The sequence below is a fragment of the Astyanax mexicanus genome, chromosome 8 (genome assembly GCF_023375975.1).
Source record: "Astyanax mexicanus isolate ESR-SI-001 chromosome 8, AstMex3_surface, whole genome shotgun sequence".
Taxonomy (NCBI): Eukaryota; Metazoa; Chordata; class Actinopteri; order Characiformes; family Acestrorhamphidae; genus Astyanax; species Astyanax mexicanus.
Window position 1 is genome coordinate 13,915,629 of NC_064415.1, and position 15,102 is coordinate 13,930,730.

General features: G+C 35.3%; 1 protein-coding gene across 1 annotated transcript; it reads right to left on the minus strand.

Annotated features, from left to right (window-relative positions):
- Positions 1–946: 946 nt before the first annotated feature.
- On the minus strand, positions 947–5,799 carry six7 (SIX homeobox 7). Its single transcript, XM_007238479.4, has 3 exons — positions 5,084–5,799; positions 2,661–2,824; positions 947–1,651 (listed from the first exon to the last, which is right to left on the minus strand). Exons 1-3 carry the CDS (start codon positions 5,489–5,491, stop codon positions 1,447–1,449), a joined length of 777 nt encoding a protein of 258 aa, XP_007238541.3. The 5' UTR covers positions 5,492–5,799; the 3' UTR covers positions 947–1,446.
- Between the last annotated feature and the right edge of the window lie 9,303 nt (positions 5,800–15,102).

The window sequence follows — 15,102 nt, forward strand, 5'->3', positions numbered from 1 at the left end:
TATTATTTTATTATTTCCTTTTCTTTAGAAGTTTTTGTCATAATATGGATTAAAAAATTACTCAAATAGAGCTATTCACTGTATACCTGTAACTCTACCTCTTCACAACTTTACAACTGATGCTCTCAAACACCTAAATTTTCTTTGGCAGAAAATTCCTTTAATTTTGGAAAGTAAAATATTTTTTTTGCTACAAAAAACTAAGAAGACCTGCATATATTTTACATATTATATTAGCTTTTAGTCAGTAAAGATGCTAGCGTACTGCTACTGTGTGGTGACTTATAACTGGGCTATAGAAGCTTCTCCTCTCTGATTATATCCTAATAAGCACTATATGAACTTTTTTGTTTGAATGGATTTCATTTTATATGCATTAAGAAGAAGAAGTCTAAAGCCCCCCATGCATTTACATAACCATTTTACAAGTGTTTTTGTAAGGACATTTAGGTACACTTTCTAGAATATTTTATCAGCTCTGCTTATCATATAGGATCACTTTGTAGTTCTATAATTTTAACAGTCGAATACAGCTGTTAAAATCTCTGTATATTTTATTATGCTTATTTATTCTGTACTGCTGTGTCTAAAGCCTGATCCATTCTGTATACTCCAACAAAAAACATTTGGACTTCTATTTCAGGTACTGTAAATTACATAAAGTAGATAATTCAGAGTTCTGTTTAATGCAGTTTTAACTGTAAAAAGTAGAGCCCTTGGACTTCTGTTACTGCCAACTATACAAAGCATTTAAAAAATCATAATAATTTGACAATAATCTAAGAACACAATAAAATGAGAAGTAGTACATACTTTGTCCTGTTTTAAATTGATTTTGCTAGCCAAAAAGTGGTTTGCAGTCTTTTAATCATTCACACTTTTTTTGTAATCTCAGAAACTTTATAGTAGAATTAAGAGATTTTTTTTTACTCTCTGAAAATGGAAGTCAGTGTAAAAAGATTTTATTTCAAGTCATGTTGCAGCATTTCTGTTGGTCCATTCATCATGAAATTTTTAAAACAAGGACAACCACTCAATTGAAATGTGAAAAACTGCAGAGTCTCTTTCCTCTGCCTGTTCAACTGTAAGAAATGCCAAATATCTTTACACCTCTTGTCACAAAGGGGAGGGGTAGTAATGAAAGACACTGATTACATTTCCCTTTTCATTTGATTTCACAACAGTACCCTGAAGTCCATTTATAAGTGCATGTCTGAACATTTGCCAAAGCTCCCTTTCCCGTCACACATCCGGTCCATCTGCTCCTCACAGATCACAGCAATGTTCCCCAGTCTCCACACTGACCCATATCTGCATGTCTCAGCTGAAGGCAGTCTACTGTAAGCGTATGCTGCCTGCGGCTCTCTGTCAGTCTCTCTGTCAGTCTCTGAGGGTCAGCAGGAGTGTGTGGTTCTGGTTGTGGGGCACAGCGGTCTGTAGCTGTGCTCAGGACTCGTATTCGCTGTCGCTGCTGACGGATATGTCAGGCGTGGAGGCCCTGGTGCCCTGGGGCTCTGTACTTGAGCTGCAGTCACTGTTCTCTGGGCTGCCGGGGTGTCGCGGGGAGGAGCCGTGCAGGTGGGGGTGGTGCTCTAAAGATGAACATTCAGGAGAGCTGCCTGAGGGGTGCAGGGAGGGGTCTTGTTGCAATCTAGAAAAACAAAGGAAGAAATCAAGGAAGAAGGATTGAAACAGATGAAAACGGAGCTGTTTATAAATGTTTCATTTTTGCCCCTCAATGATCAGAATTAAATACAGCTATTAGAACAGATAGCAAAACTTTGTATCACCATTTAGCTGTGTTTTTTTTACTTTTTGACAAAGTTTGAATATATAAAATGAAATCATTTTATGATGATTTGATTCCACTTAAAGTTAAGAAGGATAATATTAATATTAAGTTAAGAAGAATAGTTTTGTCACACAAAAACCTTGTATATCTAAATTGGCCTCTTGTCTATAAAAATAAATAAATAAACATTTTTTTAACACAACATAAAGACCAGTGCCATATTCAAGTTTTGTTAAAATGTAAAATGGAGATTTATTTATTTATTGGTTGTTTGGTTTAGCACATACTGTAGTTAAAGTTTTAAGGAATAAATTAGGGAGGCTGCTTTAAAAATTACTTTGTTAAGTTAAAATTTGCACAACTAAAACTAAAATAAATACAAAACAAATGGTCTCAGTTGTATAATTAAGCTTTCAGAATAAACATGAGTAGGAAAATTAGGATAATGCCTAAACAAACAAATTAATAAAGAAATAATACCTTAATTAAACTTACAGTCTCTGTGTAATACAGTCTCTTAAACTCTCTGAAACACTTTTATTCAATTCAACTATTTTTTGCTGATATTATGTAAAAACTAACCAACAAATGCTGCTAAACCAGGTATTGTTTGTTGAATGAGGAATGCAAAAGAAATATTTACAAAGACTATTTATAATCATTAATTACAGGTAATTATGTCACCTCTAAAGTGTAATAGCTTTACATAATAATGTATTTTAATGAAGTGTTAGTATAGTTTCAGTCTTTGTTGATTTCTTAGAAACATTAAAAGCCTCCCTCTGCTGCACACATTTAAAAATCTGATAGTTAACCTTGAATTCATTTGATCCCTGCTTTAGTGATTAATGAGTTATTGAGCATTTACCTGTTTTTGGCTGATGCTGCTCTGTCTCTTTGCCGTCTGTTCTTGAACCAGTTGCCCACCTGTGTGGGTGTGAGGCCTGTGGCCTGGGCCAGGTGGCGCTTGCGGGATGGGTTGGGGTACGGGTCCTGCAGGTACCACTCTCTTAGCAAACTACGCGTCCTCTCCTGGGGAAGACAGAAAGAATGCATGTTGGAAATGATGCTCAGAAACACAAGATTTTTTTTAAAGCATTAATAAGCAGTTACAACACATAAATAGGAAGGGCAACAGTGACCTGTCGTGTATCAAATAGTGATTCCACAATCGTTTATACTGTTAAATGCTCATCTTATTTTGTCTTTTCCATCAGTCATCATTTTAACATTTCTGTTAATAACTTCATTAATTTAACTATAATAACATATTAAATGACTGAGCTGACTTTTTATGTTATTTTATAACATTTGTTAATAATTATATGTTCTAATTATATGTTGTAGGTGCTTATTAATGTTTTTTTTAAGTATTTGCTTAACTTAATTTATAACCATTAATAAAATATGTTATAAACACTTTACAAACCCTTTATAAAGGAGCCTTATTTTAAAAGTGGTACCGTTCTTTCTAATAATTTCAGGTGTTGTAAAAGAAACGGGACTAAATTCTCTGCACCTTATTAAGACACACTTAAAATAATCAGGCTCCTCGATTAGAAGTGTCTATTGATCGGCATAAGCTTGTGACGTTTTTAATGATTAGCTGAGGTTAAAAAGGGATCAGACTTGCTGGTGTGAGACGCTTTGTGGCTGGAATCCTTTAAAGGATTACTTTTTCTCTGCAGTTAAACTACAGACCACTGAGGGGAGACAAAATACAGGCAGAGCTCCACAGACCCACATTCTATCTATAGCGAAAGGCAGGGTTAATGAGGTGGTGTAAAGCACTGACTTACAAGCAGAGATCATCAAGGTTATATGTTAGCAGGTGAGGCACTGATCCTGGGACAGCATTTGGAGGTGTTAATACCTCCGTCTGTAGACCAGTTTATGTGGTAGTGCACATGGGGTTTCCATTCCATTAATTTCATTCAAGCAGAAGCTCATGTGATCAGTTTTTTGAAGACTGACCAATTGATTAAACAAGTGGAATCAGGTAAAAAACTTTCTGTGGATAAGACTGGTTATGGCTGCTGCCATTTTCACTACAGGCCAGTTCTCCACTCTGAAGGAAGCAGATGTCTTCTTGTTTATTGGGTTAAGCTCACAAACAAACTAGTCTGACGATCGTTAAGTCCTCCTCCATTTCTGCTACAGTTTATTCCATACACAACCCTGGTACTCACTGCTAATCTCAGCGGCAACAATGCAGCACAATTGAACCCGAGCTAATCTGGCTGCTAGCATTCCTCTACATGGATTAGCATTGTGCGCAGCCAGAGGACAGAGACGACTCTTGTTTTAGAGGCACAAATCAACTATGGAAGAGGAGCTTAAATGCCACAGGTGGTCCTTCACACAAGAGGCTTAACATATTGTCCGTGTGCTTCTCCAGCTAGCCTAGCACACCTTCCAGTATAACAGCTAATTGGGAGGATAGTGCTAGTAGTTTTCCTAGACATGCTGAGGAATGTAGTGGCCATGTAACTTTTGTGTAGTTGAGGCTTGTATCTGTTATTCTTAGTATTTTCTCTATTATAAAGCATCTAAACTGAAAAGAAAAGATAGGATCCCTAAACCCTGAATGTGTGAGCAGCAAGCTTGTTTAGCTTGGCTTTGATAAAGAAGAAGAAAATAAAAAAAATTATGTCAGGGAGTCCAAATACAAAACGAGTTATTTACAACGTGTTTAAGCCTTGTCTTCTGCTTTAAATATAAGAGTGTTATATATAAATATTATTATATAATGTTATTTAGGAATGCCATGGAACCTTTTTGTAAAATAGTAAAAAAATATATATCTTTTAGCAATTTAGAAGTGGGCATTATGATGGTACTTTAATGTATCGTGATCAATATTTCATTACAAAGTGTATAATTAGTCCTGTTTAATGGGATGAAATACAGTAGATTTAAATCACTTACTACCATAAATCATGGTAGTAAGGAAATATATAAAAAAAAAATAATAAATATTACAAATAAAGAAAATGCCTTTATATATTTCGATACTATATTTTATATATAAGGTACTTTACAAACATATCTTTGACCTAAAATGCTTTATTAAAAGTTCAGGGCTTATGACTTGAAGGGCCAATGAAAACTTGACAATTTGACTTAACACATACACTGTCCCACAATACCTGATACTACCTGGCTTAAATCGTAGGTCCCGATATTAAATTAAATAATAAACGAAAGTTTTTTATATTATATTAAATGATCTGCATTACAGTATAACATGTTAAAAACTAAAGTTTTGATTCAGCACTCAGCCTCACTCACCTTAAAGCAGTGTGTTTTCTGTTCTCCGTCCCAGATGGTTCGGGGTAGTGGGAACTTCTTGCGGATCCTGTACTTCTCCACGGGCCCCAGGGGCCTCCCTCTCAGGCGCTCGGCCTCGCGGTAGTGAGCGTCCAGCCACAGGTCCTGCAGCTTGGCGTGAGACTCGCGTGTGAATCTGTGGTTCTGTAGGATCTGATAGAGGGCCTCGAAGTTCCCCCCGTGAAAGGCCACCAGGGCCCTGGCGCGCATCACAGACTCGTGACGGTTGAGGGCCTCTCCGGCCGCCCCGGGGACCGCCGCCGGCAGGGACCACAGGAAGCGTCCCAAACGCTCCATATCTCCCGTCTCCTCCAGGTTTTCACACACTCGAGCCACCTGGTCAGGTGTGAACATTGGCAGAGGGAACATGGTTCTTCTGACCTGCTTCTTTAGCTTCAAAACCCACCGAGATCAAAGAGAAGATGGGTCTAGTTCGCAGGACTGCACTAAAGCTCTCTGTTCATCTTCTCCCAGACGCGAGCTCAAGTGGCTCAACTGTTGCAAAAAAATGCCTCGCCTGGATTACAACTTAAATTGAGTCTATTATAGGAAAGTGTTACACCTTTCAAAATCCAGCTTGTAGCGTTTAGCGGTTATATAATTTGCTGTGTGATTTCTCGGTAAAAGAGCAGAGTCTTTGCCCTGCCAGCCTCTCTTCTAGTAAAGAAGGAAGACCAGAAGTCAAGCGTATTTATAGCGGGATGCTATTAGCATCTCTGTGCTTGTTTTGAGAGGGATTATGGGCTCTTAGTGGGGGGGGGGGGGGGGGGGGGGTGAGCACTGGGGTGACTGGCTGATCAGATTGTTAGGCCCTAAGGTTGGGAATACATTAACTGCCAGCATTGCTAACAACAAGGTTATTTAATTAGTTTGATCTATAGATACAAACTGGACATTACAGCGGTCAGCACTGCTCTATGATTTATGATGATTTATGAGGCAAACTTTGATTTGGAGTCTGTTTCTGGCTTGTTTTTAAACTCTCTACAGAAGTTTGTTCGTCCCTACAGGCTGCAGTTCAGTGTAAATGCAGCAGTTATTTAAAAGTATGACAATTGATAACTGCTTTTTCATTATTATTAGCTTTTTTTTTTATTGAATAAGAGAAAAACAATAATAATATAAAAATATATAAATGTGGCATATCAAAATTCTATAGCACATGAGTTTAATACAATGTTGGAATTGTTTTACTAAAATTTTAAATTCAACAAATAAATTGTAAATTGACAGTAGAGAGCTTGTTTACTTGTTTACTTACTTTAATTTGTTGTGTAAATAGTGTTTTAGTTGTATCTACACTTTCTACATGCAGCTGTAATCTTTACAGATTCAAAGATTACAAACAAAATTGTACAAACTTCCGCAATTCTACTTTGTTATCAAAAGTTTTTGGGGGGCAAATTACATATTTTACATATTTTGCTGTTCATTTCAAATTAGAAACTGCAAAAGAAAAAACATAAAAAATATGGTAGTATACAGTATTAAATATTACAACATTATGACAAAGTATGAACATAAATAATACAAAACCATTATTTGTCCAAGTATAAAGGGTTATAACAGCACATACATAAACATCACAGCTCTGTGACAAAAAGAACAGGTTGTTTTTCTCAAAAATAAAACCATGATGACACACATTCAAATCACTTTATCTCAGTTTAGTGTCCATTATGGTACATCCAGCCAGCCTCACCAGAATATCTCTTACTTAACATTAACTAACACAAAATGACAATGCTAAACTAAAACTAAACTAATAATCCTTTCTATTTAAATACAAATCCCAAAAGCACGTATAAGCATCATTACATATGTAAAAGAAAATTAGAATATGTTTTTAAATTTTTATAAATAATTTTTTATGTTTTTTTTTGTTTGTTAAAATTTGCACCTAAAAGCTAATACAATCCATATCTTCCGACTTTTTGTAAAATCATGACACAGTTCAATAATTATTTTAATGATTTTCCAGAGAAATTATTACATACAGAAATGACAGGACAGCTCTCTCCAAATATAGCTTCCACAACTCAAAGTATTCTTTTTCCAGAACACTTACAGGCTTATCAAGCTCTGCTGATGATCCACCCCGCCCACAACCACCACTACCACCCCCCTCCCCACCAGTTTCTTGACACTGCCCTCTCCTCGTGTCCTGCCATGCCCGTCTCGCTCTGCCGTCCGTCAGCTTCAGTGACACTAATCAGTGCAGAGTCATATTGCTATTAATCCGGTTTAAGGCGAGCGTCTGTCTCTGCACGGTTAAACAAACAGGTATTTTACACACGGGACCCCTCTAAGCTCATCACAGCAAGCATGGAGATGATTAATGTGGTGCCACACACTCCATAATCACTTCATTTCAGCAGCCCCTCAGTTTATACAGGAGATAAAGACACTTTTCTGCACATCTGATCTGATCCCTCTCATCAAGGGCCTCGTAATTATCTGAATATGAGCTAAATGAATTGTGTTAAAGCAGAAGTCCTGGATTAAAGCAATACTGCAAAAATATTCAGTTTTCCGTCTGTAATGCACAGAAAAAAAGAAGACTCTAATATTCTACTATAAAATCTATATAGCAAATAAATCCAATTAACTAAAATATTTAATATTTAATTTCCATTGCTTTGGAAGACTGTGTGTAATATTTTGTTTAATAAACCAGCACTACACAGTAAAACAGTAAAAGTTTTTTAAATCACTGTTTTAAAAATAGTAAAAATAGCTGTTACTTTGCCTCAATGGCTCTGGTATTAACCTAATGTTTTATTCAGGGGCCAAGTTACTGTTTCATTGGTTTATAAACTTGTTCATAGGCTGCTTCATGGTCTATTCTTAAGAAAAACTGCTCTTAAATAGTGTTTATTTGAGTGTGCAAGAAAACATTTAAAAATATATTATATATATTGTAATGGATGCAGGGTCTGAAAGGGTTATTATAATAAAAGTGTCTTCTTCTGTTGTTTTTTAAGCATTAATGCCTGGCATTAAATAATACTTAAATAAGCTATATAACCAGAAAATGTTCAATAATCATACCAGAATCCTGTAATCCTTAACATTTACAGCTAATTTAACTGTATTTTTGTTTCCATATATTAATCATGTTTTTTGTATTTCTTGTAGAAGTAAGAGTACTATTGGATGTAAAAAATATATCAGGTTTGAGGTATCAGTGCTTAATACTAAGTTCTATATGGAAACAGTGCATCTTACATTACTAGGGAAAAGAACTGAAGTTTGTCTGTTTATTTTTTTCTGTCTCCTTTTTAGACAAAGCAATCAGACTGTAATTAAACACAATATTATATATAATATATATATATAATATAATAAATTAAATATAATAAAATTGCTCAGATAAACTTTAAAATATGTCTTCAGTGTGTGTGGACCTGGTCACTGCCTCTGTTTGCCTAACTAACAGAAGCTTAGTAAATAGCACAGACAGTAAATCGCATGAAAATCTGCATCTACTGGATTCCATATGGCTACAGACAGAAATAAAGTTCGCAGTCAGGTAAAGGGTCACGCTTTAGGTCGAGGTAACGGCTTTTAGTCATTAAACCCTATCGACTGGTTTTAAGAGGAGACAGACTTTTTGTTTGAGATTTGTTTTAGATCTGGTTTACGCTCTTAATTAATAACCACCCTATCAGACACCAGCTCAGCTGAGAACGAGTATCTGTAGGAACTGAGACCCTTGTTTTTTCTCATTACCAAATGATGTATCCTCATTTCAAACATACATTTTAATGCAATGATTGGGTTCCATATTTGATTTTAACAATTAAATGAGGAATAATGGATTACTTACAGCTGAACTGGAACTAGTTATTTTATGTTTATCATCTATATATCATGCCCGTTTTATACAGAATGTCTAAAATCCTATTGTTTGTCTTATACACATATTTCAGGCACAGTTCGTTTAAGGGTTTAGAGATTATTATATTTAAAGTAAAGGAGTTGCAAAAACATCCATTATAATTGTAGTTGTAGCTATATAATTATATACTTATATATTACAGTATACAATCATTCTACAGCTCTACAGGAAAAAATAAGACACCACTTAAAAATGATGAGTTTCTTTAATTTACCACATTAAAAAAACTCTGTAATATAATCAAGAGGAAGATGGATGATCACAAGCCATCAAACCAAGCTGAACTGCTTGATTTTTTGCACCAGGAGTGGCATAAAGTTATCCAAAAGCAGTGTGTAAGACTGGTGGAGGAGAACATGCCAAGATGCATGAAAACTGTAATTAAACACCAGGGTTATTCCACCAAATATTGATTTCTGAAATCTTAAAACTTTTTGAATATGACCTTGTTTTCTTTGCATTATTTGAGGTCTGAAAGCTCTGCATATTTTTTGATATTGCAGGCATTTCTCATTTTCTGCAAATAAATGCTCTAAATGACAATATTTTTGTTTGTAATTTGGGAGAAATGTTGTCTGTAGGTTATAGAATAAATCAACAATGTTTATTTTACTCAAACATATACCTATAAATAGCAAAATCAGAGAAACTGATTCAGAAACTGAACTGCTCTCTTATTTTTGATCATATGATCATATTCTATAATTAACATAAATTCAGTTAATTAAGTTGCATCATTGCTGACACAGATCTGACACAACTTGTCTATTCCCTGCAGAGAAATATTGCCAATAGAATAGGACTCCCTGGAGCAGATAAACATGAACCTGTTGGCACCATGTCTAAAGCCAGGTGTGGGCTATAGAGGGGTATAAACCCCCAGTATTGAGATGTGGAGCAGTAGATCTGTGTTCTCTGAAATGATGGTGCTCCACAAAGTACTTTTGAGTTGGGAGGATGATGTGGGCTAGAGATCAGCCAACATACTTATGCTTTTGTCAGTAAATGCAATCCAATATATAATATAATCCAATGCTCCAATATATATTAGAAATCCCTCACTGGACAGTAAAAATATTTACTCCAACAAAAGCAGGATGAGCTTTTTTAATATCTTTGATTTTTGAAGAACATTTTAAATGTTAATTTTAACTTTAATTTATAATTTATTTATTGTAACTTTAATAATAATATATATATATATATATATATATATATATATATATATATATATATATATATATATATATATATATATATATATGCCCACTACAGTTAAGAAATATATATTATAAACAACAATTGCTTAGGTTCAGTAATTTGATATTTTGAGCTAAAACATTTAATGTCCAAATAAAAGGATTTTAATCAAATGCTTTAATCACATGATTTTGATGGTAATTTATATATATATATATATATATATATATATATATATATATATATATATATATATATATATATATATTTAACAGTAATACTTGTTGCAATGTTATCCAGAAAAAGAACCAAAATAGTGTTACCCAAACTTTTAAACAATTTAAATAAAGTGAAGAAGCTGTATGTATGTGTGTGTGTGTGTCTGCATATGTGGGACACGCTTCAGTGAACTTTTGTAGGCACAGGAGGAGAGAAATTAGCTCAGAAGATCATTTTCGTTATTAATCTGATTCTCAGACACTTTAGCTTCAACATTTCACACACACACACACACACACACACACACACACGGCTTCAATCTCTTTAGCAGTTTGAGAAGAGCAGACTGAGTCCAAATCTGCTTAACTGCTCCCAAGCTGCTAGAATGAGATAAATCAGAAGATGACCATGACTGTGTGTGTAGGGGGGGTGTGGGGGGAGTAACATGTGGAAAGGTCAGGATTTTATTGATTTGTGGATATATACTCATGTCGATAAGTCTACTTTTAACAGATCAGAGTGAAATCACTTTCATGACATTGTTTCCTTCTGTGCTGAAGTCCCACTCTGTGTTCTGTTTCTTTTGTAACAGGAGTATAATATCTGTTATAGATCGCTGACACACTGCTGTGTTTATACAGTCAAAATACAACTTTTTTATGAATTCAAACATATAAAAAGTCTTTATTATAGTTCTTTACACACAAACTACATATAACGGATTACTATAATGTGGTACAGATGAATGTACTTGTATACATCTGAGTTTACAAAATATGTGGGATCTGTTGTGGTTATGTAGATTTTGTGTACTACAACTTATACAAAGTGTATGTATATTTTCTTAAAGTCTATTGTTTAAATTGAGTTACAGTCAAATATACAACATATATAATTTTAGGGCTGTCATAAGGCTTTTAATCCTTAGACCTTCTCTTCAGTTATAAATACTCTAATAATTGTCAGTTTCATAGACCCTAAAATTAAACCCTGTGGAACTCCAAAAAACATGCTTAACTGTTATCAAATAGTTAATAGTAGTTTCTGCTTCCGAATATATACCAGAGTAAATAAGCGTGGGGTTTAAAGTGTTAAGTGAGGGTTGTCGTATTTGTATAATCTATAATTATTCATAATTCCTAAATTAAGGTTCAATTTCATGATTTGCAAAGACAATGCTCAGTTTTAGCATCTATTATAGGAATAGTAATATTGTGTTCAATATTTTCTGAGCATTTTTGTCAGCCTATTCGTTATTTAAATAAAAATAAAAATGTATTGATGTATAAGTATATTATATATGTTGGCAATATAAGGTTTAGCTTGTGTATTAGTATCTAGTCTTAAAGTTTACATTGCAAAAATAATTTAACATGAAATAACAACTGTTCAATCATTAAAATGAGAAGAAAATACAAGATTATATTTTTTATTCACATAAAAATAAATGTAGGTACACATAAAAATATATATAAAATAGAGATTTCCGGAAAAATATGATTTAATTCAGACTGAACAAGCAAACAAGTCAACAAACACAAACATCATCATATAAAAAGGCAGATAAACAAACTAAAACTATTTAAAAAGATGCATATTTGCGAAGCTGACGGTTGTCCGGTGGGTTTACACAAGGCTTTCAGCTGATGTTAATTGCAGTGTTGGTTGTGTTATTGTACCCGGCCCCGAGCAATTGAGTGTTAAAGTGTTGTGTGTGTATATTTCCTAATACTCCATTGTTTAAATTGAATGATTTAGCCAGATTTGAACCTCCCACCCCCAGCCCTTCGCAATGGAACCCCACTTGGCATAATTAATTAGGCTTAAATTCAGGTCCTTCTGCTTAAAAATGAGCTGTTAATATTGCCAACAGGCAAAGCAGGGGGTGTTGTTGGAGGAGGAGGGGCTGGGTTATAGGGGTATTACCACAGGCCTAGATATCCACACAGGCACAATTAACAAGCAATAGGGAGGAGAACTAATTAGTGTTATCTCCTTATCATCCAGCCTCCTCCTATTCTTCAGACAAGAGCCACACAATTTGAAACTCTCACATACACACCAGCGCACACACACACACACACAGTTACTGCGCTGACACACAAACACACAGTAATGCTCTGCAAATAGCTAATCATGAACTCGTTTGCAACTGAATGAGGGACTCCTCTCAGACTGCAGTGAACGGCATTCCCCCGCTAAAGCCGCTGCTCCACTTCCCCTGCTATTGTTTCTACATGGAAAAGAAAAGATAAACTGCTTTAGAAAAGATAAGCTTAGACGCTGCTGTAAGCAAGACTAAGACTAGTAAATACACAGAAACAAATATTGGGAGAAGAAGACGAGGGAGGAGGAGGAGCAGCCCGGGGTTACTAAGGGTCTGAAAAGCATTGTACGGAGAAGACCCTGAGATCTCTGTTACATAGTGATATTAGGTTCCTTATTACGTTCCAGGAATCTCAGTATTTATAGTTTTCACTCAATAAACCAGTCCTGCATTAAAGTAATTCAGATGAGCTAATGCTAATGCTAATTATTGGGACAATACGCAAAGTGCATATAAATATTATAACATTATTTATTTGCAGAGAGTATGAACCGAGTATATTCCATGTTTGTCTGATCAGCTTCATTCTATTTGTTAATATACATCAATTCATGCATTTTATATATATTAAAAAAAAACAAAAAAACAATTGAGATGGTAAAGCATTTATCTATTTGTAATGCTGATGCTGAGGATATCAAGCGTTGAAGTGTTCTGGGTGTTATTTTGTTCCATTCTTCCTGCAGAGGTTAAGACTGGAGGCAAGCCATACAGGATCTGCAGTAACTGGATGCCTTTCAAATGTGTGCAGCATGTGGATTTGCATTGTCTCATCAAAAGATGAAATAACACAGTGTACTTTTCTGCAGAGAAGTGTACTGACTTAAAGCTCTAAAATCTGATTCTTCAGACTACAGTACTCCACTACACTCCTCTACTTCCACTGTGTGATGGGTCATCTCAGATGCCTCTGTGAGGTCAACGCTGTTCCTAGAAATGGTTAAATTCTGTTTTTCCTTCTGTTTTACACAGTAAAGTTTTAACGGGTATTTGTCAATGTGTGTAACCCTGTATTGTAGTTCATTGAAAAGTAATCTATCAGCTATTGTTGATTGATTGTTGATACAGTGTTGACTGATTGAGAGATTACAGGTGTTCAGTTTCTTCATCCACCCTGGCATTTTCTGGCCTTTTGCACACAGAAAATCCTCTGGATTCCTTGAACAGTTCAATGATGAGAAATAAGCAAATGCCTTAGAAATCTTTCATTTAGGAACTTTTTTCCTATTTGTTACAAATTGGAGATCATCTGGCCATTTTTGCTCCTCAAAGTCTCAAACAAAACAGGAAACCTGTTGGGATCATACTGTTTTTAATCAAATCAAAGCCATTCCATATATTCTTATTTTTATTTTTCATTAAAATATTACTTTTAAGCTCTAGAATTACTGATGTTTCATTTTTCTCCTTTCTTTCTTTATCCACTGTGCACTAATCTCACTCGCCCTGTTTATCTCTCTCTCTTTCTCTCTGTTTCTGTGTGTGGCTGGACAGTAGGTGACTGTATCATAGCCTGGAGTCTGGAGCCGCTTACAGAAGCGTGACCTGTACCAGCTAATCTAAGCCTCCTGCCTCTTGGAGAAAAATAGTGCGAGGCAGATCATGCCTGTTTGTTTGTGTGCAAGATGGTCATGGCAGCTCGCCTTTGACACGTTAAGATGGCTTGATGTAACAGAGCAAGGCACTGAGAAAGAGAGAGGGGGGGGGGGCATGCTGTCAGTCTATGGCAGGCTTATAGATTTAAAGGTGTATACCTGAGAGCTGTGGTGATTTTAAATTGATTGAAAATTTTATTGACTAAAATTTGAATTTTTTTTCCACTAGTCTTTTTTAGTTTTTATCTTGTTTCCAGTCTTTTAAACTCTGGAAATGACACCCGATCATGAAATAATAGCTGCAATAGCTGTTAAAGCTTAGTTGATATAAGAAACGAACAATTTGCATGTACTTAGAGGTGATTTGATAGAACAGAACAGGTGTTATTGGAGTTGTTTAGGAATGCTAAAGGGCTTAGCAGAAGGACTTATTCTCACCTAATACTTTAATACCCATTAATACCTGCTCCTGTGACTTCCATCCTCCTGCTCCTGGTCCACCATAAGAACCCCGCCCTGACGTAAGTATGAAAGCAGTTCGGACACAGGCATTAGGGTGTGAGGGAAGCTCTGGGTGTTCACCTGAGTCTCAGTTTGATGACATATACTGAAATTAACCTGTATAGGAGAGACAAAGGGGGGATAAGTGGTTTTGATGCACTGAAACCGAGGATGACTTTGGTTAGGTATCATTTTCGAGGAGGATTTCACCTTACATTAGAAGATTACTCCAGCTTAAGACGTGAAGGTTAATTGATTTGAGTAGTGAAATTCTTACATAGTGATGCTAAAAACAGGTTTACGTGAGATTCAATAGAGCATATTCAGTGCATGCAGACAATGATGTCACCTATAGTCTGTCCTGCTGCCCCATGAATGTGAATTCTGCATACTGAGTGTGTTGTGATTGATGTTAACTATCTGTATTATTGACATTATTGACAGTAAGATATGGTAA

Excerpts from the sequence above, each read along its gene's own strand:
- six7 (XM_007238479.4), bottom strand. The coding sequence starts at position 5,491 with ATGTTCCCTCTGCCAATGTTCACACCTGACCAGGTGGCTCGAGTGTGT. Across the intron at positions 2,825-5,083 it reads AGAAAACACACTGCTTTAAG|GAGAGGACGCGTAGTTTGCT; the intron begins GTGAGTGAGGCT and ends TGTCTTCCCCAG. Across the intron at positions 1,652-2,660 it reads GCAGCATCAGCCAAAAACAG|ATTGCAACAAGACCCCTCCC; the intron begins GTAAATGCTCAA and ends TTGTTTTTCTAG.